This window comes from Uloborus diversus, unplaced genomic scaffold, assembly GCF_026930045.1.
Source record: "Uloborus diversus isolate 005 unplaced genomic scaffold, Udiv.v.3.1 scaffold_1101, whole genome shotgun sequence".
NCBI lineage: Eukaryota > Metazoa > Arthropoda > Arachnida > Araneae > Uloboridae > Uloborus > Uloborus diversus.
In genome coordinates this window covers 13,832-31,556 of record NW_026557768.1, presented here as the reverse complement: position 1 = coordinate 31,556, position 17,725 = coordinate 13,832, and the positions used below count along the sequence as shown (strand labels likewise).

Below are 17,725 nucleotides of genomic sequence, written 5' to 3'. Positions count from 1 at the left end.
CTTAGGAACATGGTAAAAATACTATAAGTTTTGTTCCACAATTAACATACAATATATATATGCAAAACAAAACAAGTGAATTTAGAATGTACAATGAACAATGTACTCAAAACTAACAAGTATTTATTTAAATGTAATATATAAAACAAATGATTTAAAAGGAAAATGTCCTCAATAGCAATTTCAATACATAATTTTTGTGAAAATTAAAATTGAAACTATAACCACGACTTAATATTAAAATGTTGTGTTGATTAAAAATGAATACAAAATCATGTTTTAGAAACACATGCAGAAACACCCTCTAATAAATTAAGCTAATATTCAAAAAAGTTTACAAAATGAGTGTCACAATTTGAAATCGATACACATAAAAATTCTTGTAAACCTAAGATTAAATATTCTTGAAATATGAAAAATTGTGCCAGAAAAGGAACTTAATTTCTATAGTCTAGAACTCTCACTCTTAACAAATACTCAACTTTAAATGATTTTGTAACATAACCAGCATGTTACAAGCACACACGTTTAAAAAGGCATATATACACAAATATACACACTAGTGATGGGTACAATCGAGATCTCGGGAATCGAGTACTTCTCATAATCGAGTGCTTGAAAATCAAGATCTTTTGAAATCGAGAACTGAAGCAATTGACTTCTCGACCATTTTAAATCGAGATTTCAGGATCTGATAATCGAGAACTTGAGCTGTGATATTCGAGATGCGACAGTCGAAAACCCAAGATATGACAGTCAAAAACTCCAGATGGGACAATCGAAAACTCAAGCTCTGATGATTGAGAACTCAAGATCTGATGATTGACTTCTCGAATGATCTTGATTGGTCAAGTGATTTAATTATGAGAACTTGATTATACCCATCACTAATACACACATATATATATTTAAGTAATGGGGATGAAATATTTAAAATTAGTCTATGTTTTCAGAATGCACTTGAACGTGAGCAAGTACATATGAGCCCCGAACTTTGTCCGCTTTGCAAGGAAAGTCTTTATGTGACAGCCACGATGGCACAGGACATTCCATCTTCTGCATGGAGGGTGAAACAGAACAGGCTGCAGATGGAACACAAGACACGGGGGAGGAAGTTCGGCTGTCACTACTCAGAGAGTTGTGCGAGGAAGGGTGAGCAACCCTGTCTTTCCCAATAAGTAAAGGTTCAAAATAAGGGACCAGTTCAGTGTCTTCGTGGGGCGTCATGGTGCTGTAACCATGATCACTGTCCCCTCCAGGTGGCCTGCGATAGTTTGTTGGAACACGGTATGGCGAAACTATATTTTCCATGTGAGGTATTAGCTGACACATTGGAGCTGTAAGACAAATGAATATAATTACACAGGATAAATGGAAAGGAATGTATGCATACATAACTTATAAATATAATTTTATATTTAAAACATGGAAATAGCTGTAGGTTTTTTGACTGAAAATTATTATGAAGGTAAAGAGCCAGCTCTTTGTAATATATATGTTGAAAAATGTTTTAAAAACACATTTCTTTTAAAAATGTTACAATATATAAGTTCTTTCAAATAAGGATACTTCCTTCAAAGTTTCTACAATAGATTATACAGTACAACCTTAATTTAATGTCCCCAATGTTTAAAGTTTTTTCACATTGATCCGAAATTTATTCAATGAGTGTTTTTTGGAGCTAACCTTTCTGATATATTACAATTCTCGTAATGCCAAATTCATTTTTTTATAATGTCATAACATTTATTTTCAGATTGAAAGATATGATTTAAATTACTTCTCCAGCTCTACCATTGTTAACATGATAGAGCTGTCTCTGAAAACAGGCAGGAATCAAGGTTGTGAATGCATTCAGAAAACAACCTGCTAAAAATTGATAAGAGTTATTTCCTTTATTATTGGATGGGGAATCTGATCAAGAGGTTAATACACTTAAGTACTAGCATATAGGATTTTCTGGACTTTGATTTTGACAAATTCATCTCAGATCAAATAGAATCACCAGACAATGCATGTGTGGAAATCAAATTCAGAATTGCACTTTCAAATGATGCTGCTATAAAAGGATCAAATGATTTCAAGTTCTTTAAGTAAATATAGTTCAGAGGAAAAATAGTGACAAAGCCTCTCCTTGATGAGGGTTCTTTTTGAGAATAAAACAAAAAATATAAGTCAAGCAAAATTACCGAATTTTAAAAACGGCTAAACTGGCATTCTGTAAGTCTGTATTAGATAATATATGAAATCAATTTCAATATATATTAATACATCAAACAACTAGTGCAGCCAGAAATACCTTCTGAAGGGGATTTTTTCTTCAAAAATACATTCAGAAGGGTTTTTTTTTTTTTTTTTGATCAAAACAGCCCTTTCATATTCATAAACTACTGTATTAGAATTTGCATTTATGTTAAAACTAGTGATTGCAATACCAGTATACTGAATACCGGTATTTCGAGAAAATTTTCAATTTCGTAATACCAGAATTTGTTGAGATAAATACCGGTATTTTTAGTATTAGCTGAAAATTTTAAATAGTTTCAATTAAAGAACTTTCAATATTCAATTATCTATTTATATTATAAATGTATATTTTTTCCATGATACAGAACAAAAATCAATCTATTGATGTAAAAACATGGCTTCAAAAGCACTAGCTAATAGAATATCATTAAACAAAAGTAGTGGAAAGATTGCAAAATGATATTTTCATTATTAGTTGGTGAGATGAATCGCATTTTTGTGCACCATGTTTTTATTTTTTTCTATTTCCCTGATCACTCACTTTCCCTTTTGTTTAAGTTAATTTCAAGTGTAATTTCGAATGTATTTGTTCCATGAATAATTTATTCCAACCATCAATTGCAGCAATATGATATTCTCTTTACATATTTGTTTCAATTGCACTGAATTTTGGCAAAATACTTTTTCTTGTTAGTAAAACATGTGGAAATTTGTTGTCACCGGTACTGGTTTGTTGTCATGTCTCACTTTATACTTGGCAAGATAATATTTAGAAATTATATAGTTCCTTGAAAACTTGCATAGAGGTTAAGCACAATCCTTTCAACCATATTTTGAGATATTTACATAATTATAATTGTAAAGAATTTTGAAAAGAACGCAAAAACAAATAAGAGAGCAAATTTAGTCTAGTTCATCATAAATTCCAAACCAAAGGGCTAATAACAAAAATTAAACACAAACCTCTCCTTTTCAAGAGAAAATGATGTTAATATTGGAAAAGTATCGTCTCTCCGAAAAAAATTGCAACTAGCTATAAATCTAAAAAAAATTATAATAGTACACACAATACAAAAAAAAAAAAAAACACACACACAAAAGGATTTTTCAAAAAAAAAAAAAAAAATGCAAGAGACTGAATTATTTGAAGATGAAGAACTTCTAGACAATTACAGGAGGTGTATCACGCATTGTTAACAGCATCACCAACCTGCGTGAATTCAGAAAGAGTATTTTCAACTGTAGGAGAGTTGAGCATTAAATGAGTTCCAGGCTTAGAGACAATTCAATAGATGCATTAGGTTTTCCACTATTATATATTTTTTATTATGAGATTTGCTCCATCATTTTATATTTGTTCGCAATACGTTTTCATAAATAATATTTTTTGCACAAAATTATGAAATGTGGCAAATGAAACAATATGTTTTCAAGCATTTTTTGAGAAATTTCAAATACCGGTATTCCTGTATCACATTTTAAAAATACTGAATATCGGTATTGAATTTTCGGTCCGAAATTGCAATCCCTAGTTAAAACCAATGGCTCTGGGGCGTGTTTTTCACCCCCCTATTCCCTCTGCTGTGCCACTGTATCAAACATGTTTCTTCCTGTTTGAATGTTCTTTCAAATTATTTTAGATCAATTAAGGAAATTTTGGTTGACCCCTGTATGTAGTTTTCTTGCCGTTAAGTTTTTACTCCACAGTCCCATTAAAAATGTTAAGCAGCAGTTCCACTGTATTAGAAATTGGAAATTTAAAAAAATTATATACAATGAATTTGCAATAACTCACATATTCCTATATCTTGCATTGGAACTAATAATAATTCAAAGGTTTTTGCTTGTCCCATGGACTTCTAATTATTGAGAGTTGGCTGTATATCTTATGTTTGATTTATAAAAAGACAAAGAAGTACACATACCAGAATTAATAGGTTCTTGATAAGGATCGGATTCATCTGGCTCATTATTCAACTGAGTCATTCTAAAATTAGTTTCAGGGCTTGAAGATCCATAATGGGATGAGCTACTTCTTAGAACATGATTGCGGTAACAATATACGCCAAGTGCAACCACTAGGAAGAAAACTATAAATCCGCCAGCCACAGGACCCACGGGAGTGCTTTTAATCACCAGGAATTCTCCCTCGGGTAAATGTTCTGAAAAAAAGAAAATAAGGTCTAGGTAAAACAAGCATTAAGTAGAAGGAAATAAGAAGATACTTTGTTTCAACTGTTGAAAATCTTTTTTCAGTAATCTGGCTATGCACAAGTATTTTTGTAATAATTCATGTATAATAATCAGAATTCGGTCTTAGTAACAGTAGGATCTTGCTCAAAGATCAGGTTCACTTTCTCTCTCATTTTGTCATTAACAGATACAATTTGTTGTATTGCATCAATAATATTGTTACAAGTTGACATGTGAGGGAAATAATCAAAGGAAACACAAGTTGAAAACTTAATAAACATACACTGAACTGAACACCTTATAAACTAACGGCAGAGAAATAGTTCCAAATTGCTGTGGGTTTTAAATTTTATATTTTTGAATAATATCAAAAAACAAGACCAATACAATATGATGGCTGCTAACCAGCACTGTGAAAACAAAATACAGGTTCAAACCAGGTGGGTTTTATTGGGTTTTCTTTTGTGTGTGTGGGGGGGGGAGCGGGGGGAGACTAGTAAGCATATGTTTAAAGATAAAATAATCTTATCACTAACATTACAACACCATACAGTGCTAGTTTCAGATGTATGTGTAACTTAAAGCTTGTTTAAAAAAAGCAGTTTAACAAATAATATCATTATACAGCTTAGATATAATTTTTATTAGATGAAACTAGACAAAATGAGGTTGTTTTGTCCCTTTCAAATTATTTTTTTCAATTTGAATTTAATTAAAATTCATCATTTCAATATTTTAAAGTGATTTCAGAAACATCATATCTTTCTGATGCAATAGAATATTGAAGAGATTTAAAAGAAGGGTGTGAAAAAATGATTGATGGACACTTCCTTTTTGAAGTATAATTAATAAGAAGTATAATCAAGGCCTTATTCCTTATATAGTTCCCTTCCTAGTATAATCAAGGCCTTATTATTAAAATGCAGAATTCTCATAAAAATTTAGTAATGATGGTGTATTTAGCAATTCACAAAGTTAAACAATTTCACAGTATCAATAATCTGCATTCTGTAGTATATCAGATGACATATCACTATCCAAAAATTTGATCCTTCTATGCCTAAAAAAATTTATCTGATAAATAATCAATTGATTCAACTTACCGTACATACTTGCTTAAAAAGCAAATAATTCAGAAAAAAAAAAAGAAAAAAAGAACCAATGTTATACCTTGGAATTCCACTAATTATGAGCATAATTCCTAAAAAATTTCCCAGTCAAATGGTTGGAATTAATTTTTTTCTTTTTTGTAATTCCAAATTTTCAGTATAGTTCACAGTGACTACCATAAAAGCACTAATTTTCATGAGTCTTAATTTTCGCAAAAATGACGATGTCGTGATTTTGTGAGCTGAAAATTTTGCCGACTTCGTATTTAAACAAACCCAAAAGTTGATTAAAAAAAAAAAAAATCATGCATCTTAAATTTTCACAATTAAGAGAGAATTGCAAAAATTAAAGCCTTGCAAAATAAGTGCTTGCACAGAAATTACTCTTCATATTCCATCAATATTTTTTTTACATCTGTTATAAACTAAAAATTTTAGCAATGATTATAAACTATTTACAAAGCGTAAGTCCTTCAATAGAAGACTTTTGTCAGTCACATTTCAAAACAGTTATCTTCTGGCTGATAAAAGTTTATCATATGCTCCTTAAAACCCTTTGATACGGATTCAACAACTGGGCCTTTATATTTAAAATTCTTGTTTTCATAGTATCTAGTTTTTAATACTCACCTATAATTTCATCTGCGTATGGGGTTCTTGCTGATAAAAGTTTATCATATGCTCCTTAAAACCCTTTGATACGGATTCAACAACTGGGCCTTTATATTTAAAATTCTTGTTTTCATAGTATCTAGTTTTTAATACTCACCTATAATTTCATCTGCGTATGGGGTTCTTGCTCCTAAAATCCCACCGAAACACTTTCGCTGATCCGTACAGAATTTCTTTTGAAGAGGTGTAATACCATCAGATGATAATTGGCACCACTCGCAACCCAACGTACCAAAACAATCACTGAAAAGAACAATACATATGTTTCTAGTTAATTTTTTCATGGCAGTTTGAAGCATAACATTTAACATTCAAGTCAGAATTTTATCATTTATAGACTTGATTTTATGAAACTAACAATTTATTTTGTGAACAGCTTACTCTGTTGAGATACCAAGTAGGTTAGAGGTGCAGTGCCCCTACAGCCAACTCTTTTTTAAGAGAATTAAAGTTCAATGTTATCATCAAAAATGACTTCTAAAAAATTAAGTACACAGCCACAAAAAGGTGGGAAGGATGGCAACAGGAGACTTCCTTTCTTCCAATTTAAAGCTCCATTTTAATTGTTATGAAATAATAACTTGAGAAAAATGTAAAACCAAATCAGTTCTTCATTCTTAAAACAATTGAACTGATCAATTTTATCATTTTTTGATCGATCTTTAATTTTGAACTTTGAAAAGTGGAGAGGCAAAGCTCCTATACTTTTAAAAGTGAGAGCGCAGTTGTCCCCCAAACGAGCCACCTATAGTACTTACTAAAGATATTTAAAAAAGAAAAAAAAAATCTAGAGATATTTAATTCTACACAATACTTTTCTACAAAATGATGAACTTCTACATCTTAATTGAGAACATACATTGACTCAATAAAAACAAAATTCGTTGTCTAAGAAAATGGCAGGTCAACATACAGCAAGAGAAAATATTACAAATAACAATATTGAGATTAAGAAATCTATTTTTTTTTAACTCGGAAATTTCCTGTTTGCTACATAACATCCATTAGAAGCAAAATATTACTGAAAATTCTTAATTAATTTCTATAACAAAACGAATTACTCACTTAAGTGTTGTGCGGGAAGAACAGTGATATTCATAGCAAGGTGGCAATGCATCAAGAACATTTAAATCTACGACCGGCAAATTTGGCAATTCAGATAAATGCGGACAAGTAGGATACCTATTAAAAATACAATTTTAGACTCACACTTATAATTTCAATCAAATTGAAACATTTGACTTTGAATATATTTACTGCTTACCAATTACTTTCATTTATAAGTTGCCCAGTACACAAATCCATTTTTAGTGGGCATTCACAAGGACATTCACATTCTGTAGGTTCCATACGGTGACAATTCAAACACAATCTGTCAGTCTAGAAACAAAAAGATAAATGTTTGTGAAATATTTAAAGCACAACATTTTTTTTTAATGAAAAATCAGTTGCACACAATTAAGCATCAATTGAAAAATGCAAGACTTGAATTTTGCAAATCCACAAAATATTTAATGTTTTAAAGGGGCTAAAATTCAGGGTAGGATTGACGTAAGTAAAGGTGGAATCGACCACTGGCGGAAGATTCATTACAGCATACACAGATTGAGTATGCTAAGGCTGTTCCAGCTATGTCATCAAACCAAGGGCACCAACTCAGACAATCTCTCCACAATTAAAAGCTCCATCAAGTATTCATCTTATGACTCCGTTTCTTAAGCCACCTTTTGAATTCTATGTTTAGATTGACTATGTTAAGGCTGTTCCAGCCATCTCACCAACTCAGACAATAACTCTCCACAATTAAAAGCTCCATCAAGTATTCCACTTATGACTCTGCTTCCTAAGCCCTCTTTTGAATTCCATGTTTGAACAGCCAGAACTATTTTCAAAACCCTGGGTCACTGCCTCAAATCAAAACTAATCTATGGTGCAACAAAATGTATTTTCTTATTTTTTTGCTGTACTTTTATGGCAAAAATATGATTTAGTTATTGTAACGATTGGCAAATTGCATAATAATAAAAAGCAACATCCACTGGCCATATGCGTCTGCAAATTGTCTCTGACTTTTGTTTTAGGATAGTGAAGTATACTCTTATTCAGATTGTTCAAAAAATATAAAAGAAATTTAGCCCGAACATTAGCAAAACCAGGAAAAACATGACAATTACTGCAGGACAGGAGAGTTTCCACTATTTATTGGGTTAAAATCCAAAATTCGGAAGATTCTGAAATCCGGAAAAGTCGCGGCCCTGAGCATTTTGGATCTGGGGTTCCATACTGTATTAAATTCATAGTACAATTTTTAATTTATTATTCCCAATTAAAATTTTACTATGTGTATATGTATTTAAATATTGTTTACTTTTATCAAAAATATCGCTTATATACATGAAAAAGCTTGTTATCTATACTAATATGAAGCTGTGGAGTTTGTTTGTTTGAACACGCTAATCTCAGGAACTACCGATTCAAATTGAAAATTTTTTTTGTGTTGAGTAGTCCATTCAATGAGGAAGGCTATAGGCTATATAACATCACGCTATGACTAATAGGAGTGGAGCAACAATAAAAAATGTTATGAAAATGGAAAAATTTATATTATGGTATAAAATGCTTGGAACGCAAAATATGCATAGCCAGTGTGGTTCGATCTGAAAATGTCGGCTTCACGATCCAGTGGGAGTAAGTTCGAGTCAGGCATGATGTAAGACTCGAGGGAACTTTTCAGAGAAAATCCTAAGCGATGCTAAAAATGATTTGTAAAAAAATAGATATATGCATATCATTGTCTTATTTTTCTTATTAATTAACTAATAAAAAAAAAGCTGAAGAGTTTGTTTGTTTAAATGCGCTGATCTCAGGAAGTACTGGTTCAACTTGAAAAATTCTTTTTTTGTTGAACAGTCCATTTATTGAGGAAGGCTATAGGCTATTTTTTAAATCAGATTGACCATAATATTTGTAATTGCAAATTAAATGTTTAATAAATTGTTTAGTTCTATGAATTCATAATAGATGGTGAGTTAAGTTTAGTTCTATGAATTCCTAATAGATGACGGTGATGTTTAGCGAATGATTTTAAATTCCAAAGAGACTTTAATAGGTCTTTTGAAAAGGTTTGCACGCATTTTAGTTGAAGAAAAATGATCATTTCACATCTGTTCAATGGACTTCCTTTTACTTCTTTGCAGGGGCATTGCCGTGCAGGTACTGCTAGTCGCTGCATAAAGAAGTAATAGTATAACTCTTACCATACTGCATGGACAAAAAGCAGTTATTCCATCACAGGTTCTATTTACAATGCCAAGGAAAGTGTTAGTACCAGGTACAGCCATGACCTAAAAATTAAAATATGGCAATATAACATGTGTAACAGAGGGAAAAGTATCAAATACAAAAAGAAAAGAAACCTTAAGTGCTTACTTGATATTTGGTACATTGTTCACCATGAACAAGATTAGTAAGGACTGCATCTAAACTTATGTTCAACTAAAATGAAACAATAGTTATACAATCAATATAAAATAAAGCTAATGCACAACTAGTAAGAACAGAAAAAGAGCATTTATTTTAAGTGTGAACAAGTTTAACTTACTTGATAAAATCTCTGAATTGTTCTATCACTGTAGCTATTGCACACATTTTTCGACACAAATGCTCTATGATTAAGTAAGTCGTTTGCAACTAAGGGCTCCTATTAAAAGTTTAAAACAGATGTTAATAAGCTTTTTTTAAAACATAATATGTTCAATTTATGATAAAATACATTTTTAAACATAAAGTTGCAAAGTTTTTTTGATACTGAAGATGGGATACATAAACGTTATGATTCAAAATGTGATTATATTTGGGGTATTCACTAGATTTTTGTTTTATCAGAAAACTAGAGCCCATTTACAAACAAGGGTAGGGGAGACTAGGGGTACTCGTTCTCTGGGGATACATGATCCCTCAGCCAAAAATGTACCAAAATCATTAAGTAGAGCTTTGAAACCTGGCAACAATGTTAAAGTTGTACTTGTACACAAAAACTGGCAACACTTAGTATTTCCAGCTGTTTGGTTTTAGTTCAAGAAATGATCGTCTGAATGTGTCAAGGGAAACTTTAAGGGCAGCATTCTGAAGTTTACATTGTTGTATACAACTGAAAAAAATTAGCGAAGTGTAATTTTAAAGTATAGACATAGACAGTCTTTAATAATTAAGACATATTTTTAATAAACAGCGACTGATTGTTAAAAATAAAACAAGTATCTTGAAACAACTGATAAGTTTATTCTTCAACTCAAGTAGATTCTTCCAGACTAAGAGTTCGTTCTTATACAGACACTAGAGTAGATTTTAGTTTAATGATAAAATGTTTTGGTTAAAGTTTAAATTTGCGTAAGTAAAGATTTTCCAATTCCCTTTAAACATAAGCATCGGCAACATGCCCAGCATTTGCAAAAATAAACTCACTGCTAAGGATTTTAAGTGTAATTGTGATCATGATTTTCTTGTGTGTGTCCAACACAATCACTGATGATAGCACTCAACATGAGTGCAGAGAAGAAAAGGCAATGCCATAATTTCAGGAGAAACTCACTAAAAAGCTAAACAATAATCAAAAACTGAATTAACAACTCTAATTTTAGCCAACATTACCTTATGAGTAATATGCTGCTGTTCCACAGGTCCTTTACCACTAGGTTCAATTAAATCTGGATGTGAAACTAAATATCCTTTGTCATCCAACAGAAAACAACTGAAAATAGTTTTAATTAATCAACCAACCAAGCCATAGTTGGAAAAATAATCAGTTGTGAGAAATATTGGAAACATTTTACTTACATAATATGGCCTTGCTTGCAAATGGGTATTTTTTCTTCCAAATATTTATAAAAGAAGCCAAAAGTAAAATCCATGCCCATTACAGCTACAATATTATCAGCAGAGCTATGCAATGCAGCTGGCCTAAAATCAAAAATATAAATTAAAAACAATATTTTTTAAAAAGGTTTACAATTTGTGCTAAATAATTGCAACTTATCCCAGCAACTGTGTCAAATTAATATTACTGGTGAAGGCCATGTCAATCCAGGCAGGGGGGGGGGGGTACCTCCATAGCCTTGGAAGCTTTTAAGTTTAAAATAGGTTAAAATCCTTAAAAGCACAAGTGACAAGCATATTTTTGTTTTTTCCCCGAAAACAATTCTTGGCCTAAGATACAGTTCACCAAAGATAGAAGCCTGCACACAATTTCTCACCTTTGATTTTTGACAAAATTTTGAAACTGCTTTATCTGGGGAACAGTGGGCATTTTGTTGCATTTTTTTTAAAAATTATTTGAAAGACAATCATTTATTCTTTAAAACTATCACCATTTGGAAAAATTTGTTCATTTTTTCTTGCTAAATAATGAAAAAAAAAAAAAAAAAATGCAATTTCAGAAATTTTGATTTTTTTTAACTGTCAATCAGTAGTATTGAGTGCTATGTCACCTGAAAAGGAGAGGTTCTCCTCTTGAGTTTATAGGTTTTAAGAGGCATTTGTTTGAAAAAAATGAGGGTGTTTCAGAAAAATTCAAAATTTTATTTTGCAGCACACAAATGGCCAGAAGATACTTTTAATTCAGTTACAAAGCCATTTTCATTGCTAGTTGCCGTTTTATCACCAATTGTACTTAGATGTCAGTATAACTGTCCTATAATAATTAATTTAATATGTACTGTTGATTTATTGATGCATCTATGGATAATATATTCAATGATAATAAAATATTACATGAAATGGAGTACTTACTTTCCTTCATATATCGTATGACTTAATGTGATAACATATCCAGCTCCGCCGACATCAAGGTAAGGTGCTGTCAAAACAATTCTGCCAGGATGTTCCAAAGCACGTGTGAACCAATCACGTCGAGTGGCATCATATGCTTTGTCAATCAAGGTTGCAGGATACATAAGAAAAACACCATTTTTAGTAGCAATAAACCTGCAAGTGAAAAAAGAGAAAGAAATTGAGTTGGTACAGAAAAAGGTCAGAATAAAAAACTTTGCTGCTTTAAGCATAGTTTAAGTATATTTATTAGCATAGTACCATATTACCCCGCATTATCCAGCATGTTGTGGAATTTGAGGGTCACAAGATTTTAAATAACACTTGCCTGGTCCCTTCCGGCATGGCGGAAAAAACGAGGTTTGGGAAAAAAATTAATACTATAGAAAATATATGTTCAGCTAAAAATGAATATAAGTTCTATATATATCTTATTAGTATTAATAAACAGTTTAATTTTTTAAAAATATTTACTAACAATGTCATTTGTTATTTTAACAAGAGAAAGAGAGAGAGAAATATTATTTAATAACGAATAATTTTTTAAAAATTAAATTATAACTAAGTACTAAGTAAGCAAACATTTAAGCAGTAAGTTACTGCCCCGAAACCAGCGTTAAAGAATTTACCATAGCTATTCAATAAATAAAGACTAAACTTACCTCCCTAAAAGAAACCTAAAAAAAATATATTATTTAAAAAAATTATGATCAAAGTGCAGTTAATGATGATTGCTTCTGAATTGATTATTTTACTGGCATTTAATTAAATCTATTAATAATGACCTACCATAAATAACAAGCAAATATTAACGCAATGTATTTTTTTTTTTGAAAGATGGTTACTTTCAAAAAAAGGTATTTTCTAAGGTATTTATTATTATTTTTTTAATTACAGTGGTTTGCTTTCTGACTGGAACTGAATGAGGAAATTTACTTTTGTTTTGTTGTAAAATAAACCTCGAAATATGCGGCATGCTGGAAAATTCGAATTTCCTGGCATGCTGGTTTTCTAACCTTCCTATATTTTATTGTTGTTTAGTGAGGACTTGCATGCTTTTTTTATTATTATTATTTAGCCTTAATGTATACCAAAGACATTGTTAAAGTAAAAATGGTGTAGTTAATGTAATTAATTTTATATAATTTAAAATGTTGAGGTTGGCGATAGATTTTGATAGATTTTTGTATTCAAGGGACTTTCTTCTGCAAAAAAATTTGGCAGAAGTTGACAACTATGCAAGAAGAGGTACTTTATGCCTGTCTTGTTAAACCAAACCTGAGAATCAATTGTCTGGGTTACAACTGAAACATTGTATTACCCCGCATTATCTGGCATGCCAGAAAGCGGAATTCCATTTTCTTTTATGAGTCAAAAACTTAAATGCTGAACTGATGGTTCAATTTTTTTTTAATTTATTTATTTTTTTTTTTTTTGATTCAACTGTGTCCAGACATTAATGATATGTTTATCATAGGACACTAAAATGCAATTCTAAAATAATTTTTTCAAAAATATTTATTTTACAAACCTTTTTTATATTTTGAGGCTTGCAATCTCTTTGCATCCGCTATGGGAATCTGATTTTTCGAATTTTCGATGTTTAGTACGATTTCTTAAGAGGTAAACAAATAAAATATTTTTTTTATTTTTGTAAAAACCACAGAGTTTTTGAGTTTTAAACGAAATTCTGTGCTCTTTAACAATGTCTTGGTTTAAAAAGTTAAATGCTGAACCCCTGCCTGAATTTCTTTCTTATAATTATTTTAAATACTATAAATATAACATGTATAAAATAATTTAACATTATGTAGAATGGTAAATAAATATTGATACTTGAGGGGTGCCCACCTCCCAGAGAGTGATGCCGCCCTCCTGTACCCCAATACTCGAAAAACATTCAAGAATGATATTCTCAACAGAAAGGATTGAAAACACTCAACTTTAAGTGTCAATGATGCAGTTTGCGCTATTGCAAAACTCAAATATTGTTTTTACAAAAAAAAAATTTTTTTTGGTGCAAAACTGACACGTAAAAGTGTAGTAACCAGGGCTTGAGGTTTTTGAAAAAAACTAGTAGCAGAAAATTCTGGTAGCCAGCAACCCCCCCCCCCCGCTTTCAAAGTCGTCAGTTTTTCAGCTACATTTATGTTACTTTAAAAAATACATGAGAATCATATACTTACAACTTGAAATGACATAACTTGGCAGGAAAATAAATGTATGAAGCAAAAAAAAAAAGGATGCAAACAGGTTTTAAGTTTTTTTTGAATTTTTCCTCCAGTCATTGGTTTGTTTTCTGCTTTTTCATCACATGTCCTTCTGTATGTCTTGATTTTATGGATTTGAAAAACCATTTGTCCATAGCTCTTTGCGGGTTAAAGTCTTGAATTGAAGGACCATTCATGTGAACCATCAGAAGGTCCTTTAGTGTAGATGCTTCCATTGAAGATCGCATGTCTGTTTTAATTAAGTTCATGTGACTAAATCCACGTTCACAAGATGATGTTGAAGTTGGTAGCACAGCAATGATTTCAAACAAGTGGCTAAGATGAGGAAATCGTTTGGAATTCACAAGTATATTTTGTAGCAACTCTTCTATTTTTAATCCTTGTCCCAACACTTTAAATTCATACCATTCTTTTAATAATGATTTCAGATTTATTTCATGTGGAATTCCATTGTGGGAGAAAAGATGTTTTAAGAAGTGCTTGGCAAGAACTGTGATTTCTGTTTTCCCGAAATTTTCTAAAATTTCTTTCGGCCAAGTAAAGGTGTCAAACACTGAGGTAGCTTTTTTCAGTTCAGTATCATCATCTACAAATCGTTCCTGCAGATAAACTATTCGACCATTGATAATTTTCTTCCTATCAGACTCAAATATTGTGGTGTCAACATTACTTAGTTGAATGTCTAAGTAATTCTCATTCAATGTAACCGTGTTTTTAAAGCGATTTTCAAATGAGCCTGGTGTAGATTCTAATTCCTGAAGTTCATTTAGAGCATGTTTAACATACAAACTAATTTGACTAAACAATAATTGTTCTTTCTGAAAAAGAAGTGATAGTCCTTTAAATACCATCAAAAAATCAAGTAGGAAATGTAGCATTAAAGCAAATCTGAAGCTTTTCATTTTTTTTACTAGTCCTTTTTCTACAGATGCATCATTTCCTTTCTCATGTGTTACACTCTCTAAATGCGTTACAACTGAACTAAAGTTGTTTGCTACTGCAGTTAGTGCTCCAATTTTACTGGCAACCCATCGAACTTTATGTAAATATTGGAATTTCAACAGCTTGGACTGTAATATTTCTGCAACAGCACTCAATTGTCTCATTCGTTTGGGCGAATTTCCATAAAATTTGCACAAGCTTTTAAGTACTGTATCCACTTCTTCCAGGTATTTCACATTTTTTATGGAACTTAGAACACTTAAATTCAACTTGTGGGCAATGCAGTGTTGAGAGATGATATCATGAAGGTTATTCTTCACTTTTGCAGCAAGCCCATTGTCTTTTCCAATCATATTTGCTGCACCATCTGTTCCGAGTCCAACTATCCACTGCTCTTTAAGCCAATGAATTCCTAAATTTTTCATTTCTGCATCTATAGCCATATAATAGCCTTCAGCACAAGATGACTGTAATGGTACAAGAGAAAGGAAATCCTCTTTCACTTAGTTCTCTTTTATGTATCTGATATATATCATCAGTTTTTCAACAGTGGACTTATCTGTTGATGAGTCAACAAGCAGTGTTACATGTTTGCATTGCTTGATTTCCTCAATTAATTGTAGCCTAATGTCTTCTGCAATATAGGAAATAAATTCCTTGCACTTTTTATCATTTTGATACTGCTCTAAACGAACATTTACATCAAATTTATTCATAAGCAATATCAAATTTTGGAAATATGTAAATGGTTTGTTATGTTTTGCAATGTAATATGCTGTATTGAATAATTTATTTAAATGGCTAAACATAGCATCATCCATTCTTTTACGACACACTGCTAGCGGCGTGCACTCGGGCTTATTTACAGCTGCATTGCGATCGAAAAAGTTAGCGCGTGTTTTTGATTTATCGTGTATCTTAAAAGTTTCTATCTTAAAAGGTCCTTGAAAACCTTTAACTATTTGCGAGTTTTTATCAGAAATTCCTGGATATTTTGCACATACCTTACACGAAGCCACATTGTTTTCATACATCAGCCAGGGAAATTCAGTGCACCACCTATCTTGAAATTTTCTTTTTCCACTCGTCTTACAACTTGCATTTTGACTTGTTAACACTGGATTTCTTGGTTTTGTTTTTTCACTTTCTTCCAGGCTTTCAGTTTGGTGTATTCCACTAGCAGTTTGAGATGTTTCAGGCGCTGTTTGTCGTTGGAAAAATGATAAGATACTGTTTTGCTCCATCGATGTCCAGCTAAAATCCGTCGGCTGAGATAAAATAATCTTCAAACAACGTGGTGAGGGAACTACACGCAAAGAAGCGCACGCACGCTCGATTCGATAACAACACGTGGTGGCATTAACAGTTTGCAATTAATTTTCCTTGAATCCCTTCCATCCAGCAACGATCTTATGCATAACTCCCTAGATGGCGCTTTGGCTTTCGAACGAAAGCTCTATCGAGGGTGGCTGCCATGGCAATGATACTATGAAGCCGAAACACCTTTGCGCGGAGCGCTTCCCCTCTCCCCCTCCTACTCCCTGCGCTAGTCACGTGAGTTGCCTGTTCGCTCTGGGAGAAGGAAGAAAGAGCTCTCCTGTTTAGCTTTTGAGCTGCTGGAGCGTAGGAAAATGCGACCTTAATTTCTGCGGATGCGATGTCGCTGTCGCGGGGGTTGCTATTCACAAACCAGACTGGAAAAAAAAAAAAAAAAAAACATGGGAAAAAAAAAGAAACTGAAAAGCTGAAAACATAGTCGCCAGTTTAAAATCTTTGGTCGCCAGTGGCGACCGGGCTACCGTATATCTCGAGCCCTGGTAGTAACAACTATATATGCGTAAAATTTCACCTTATGGATAAAGGCAACTGCTGAAAAGGTGGCAAATTCAAGTGTTGCACCAACGCCTGGATTCAAGGGGGGGGGGGGGGGGGTCACAATCCCTTAGAAAAGATCAAAGAGAGTGAAAATTACATTTTCAAGCTTTCAATTTTGGAACATTTTCTAGGAAGAGCCTCTGATCTGGAGGAACTTTTATGACATCACAAATTATCATCCTGGGTGACAACTCTTGCTAGGTACAACACTGGACAGGAGTGAAAAATGCATAAAAAACACTTAAAACCGGGGTGAGGGAGGGGTTTAGGGCTATGTTAAACATGAGCATCAAGAAAAATTTTGTATAATTGGATAAATTCAGGGAAATAATGTACACTGAAAATGAAATTTCTTCAGTCAAAATATGTGCTTGTTTGAAAATAGAAGGCTTTTAGCGGTGAATAAGTTGGCTCAGAATCCATTAAAGGAAAATTAGTTTAATAAAATGTTGATAAATGCAAGAGGTGAGCCTTTTGTGAGGGTCAGTTTTCTAAACAAAGTGATTTAGCCCAGAGAATTTTAGATGTTTATGTCAGCATTAATCATATCAACATATAAAAAATACTTTACAATTGATTTCTTATAATTAAATACATAACAAGCATTACTAAGGAAATAGTTAAATAATG

At 32.1% G+C, this 17,725-nt stretch overlaps 1 protein-coding gene across 1 annotated transcript in view; it reads right to left on the bottom strand.

Annotated features, from left to right (window-relative positions):
• Window positions 1–936: 936 nt before the first annotated feature.
• The window catches only part of LOC129232228 (VWFA and cache domain-containing protein 1-like), a gene marked incomplete at its 5' end in the record, with an annotated part of 30,406 nt that continues 13,617 nt past the window's right edge, over window positions 937–17,725 (bottom strand). The window contains 12 exons of the mRNA XM_054866443.1: window positions 937–1,337; window positions 2,785–2,787; window positions 4,173–4,409; window positions 6,319–6,464; window positions 7,287–7,403; window positions 7,486–7,601; window positions 9,479–9,565; window positions 9,651–9,716; window positions 9,823–9,921; window positions 10,872–10,971; window positions 11,058–11,180; window positions 12,009–12,203. Coding sequence (XP_054722418.1) covers window positions 937–1,337; window positions 2,785–2,787; window positions 4,173–4,409; window positions 6,319–6,464; window positions 7,287–7,403; window positions 7,486–7,601; window positions 9,479–9,565; window positions 9,651–9,716; window positions 9,823–9,921; window positions 10,872–10,971; window positions 11,058–11,180; window positions 12,009–12,203 — 1,690 coding nt within the window. The remainder of the gene's footprint in view (window positions 1,338–2,784; window positions 2,788–4,172; window positions 4,410–6,318; window positions 6,465–7,286; window positions 7,404–7,485; window positions 7,602–9,478; window positions 9,566–9,650; window positions 9,717–9,822; window positions 9,922–10,871; window positions 10,972–11,057; window positions 11,181–12,008; window positions 12,204–17,725) is intronic.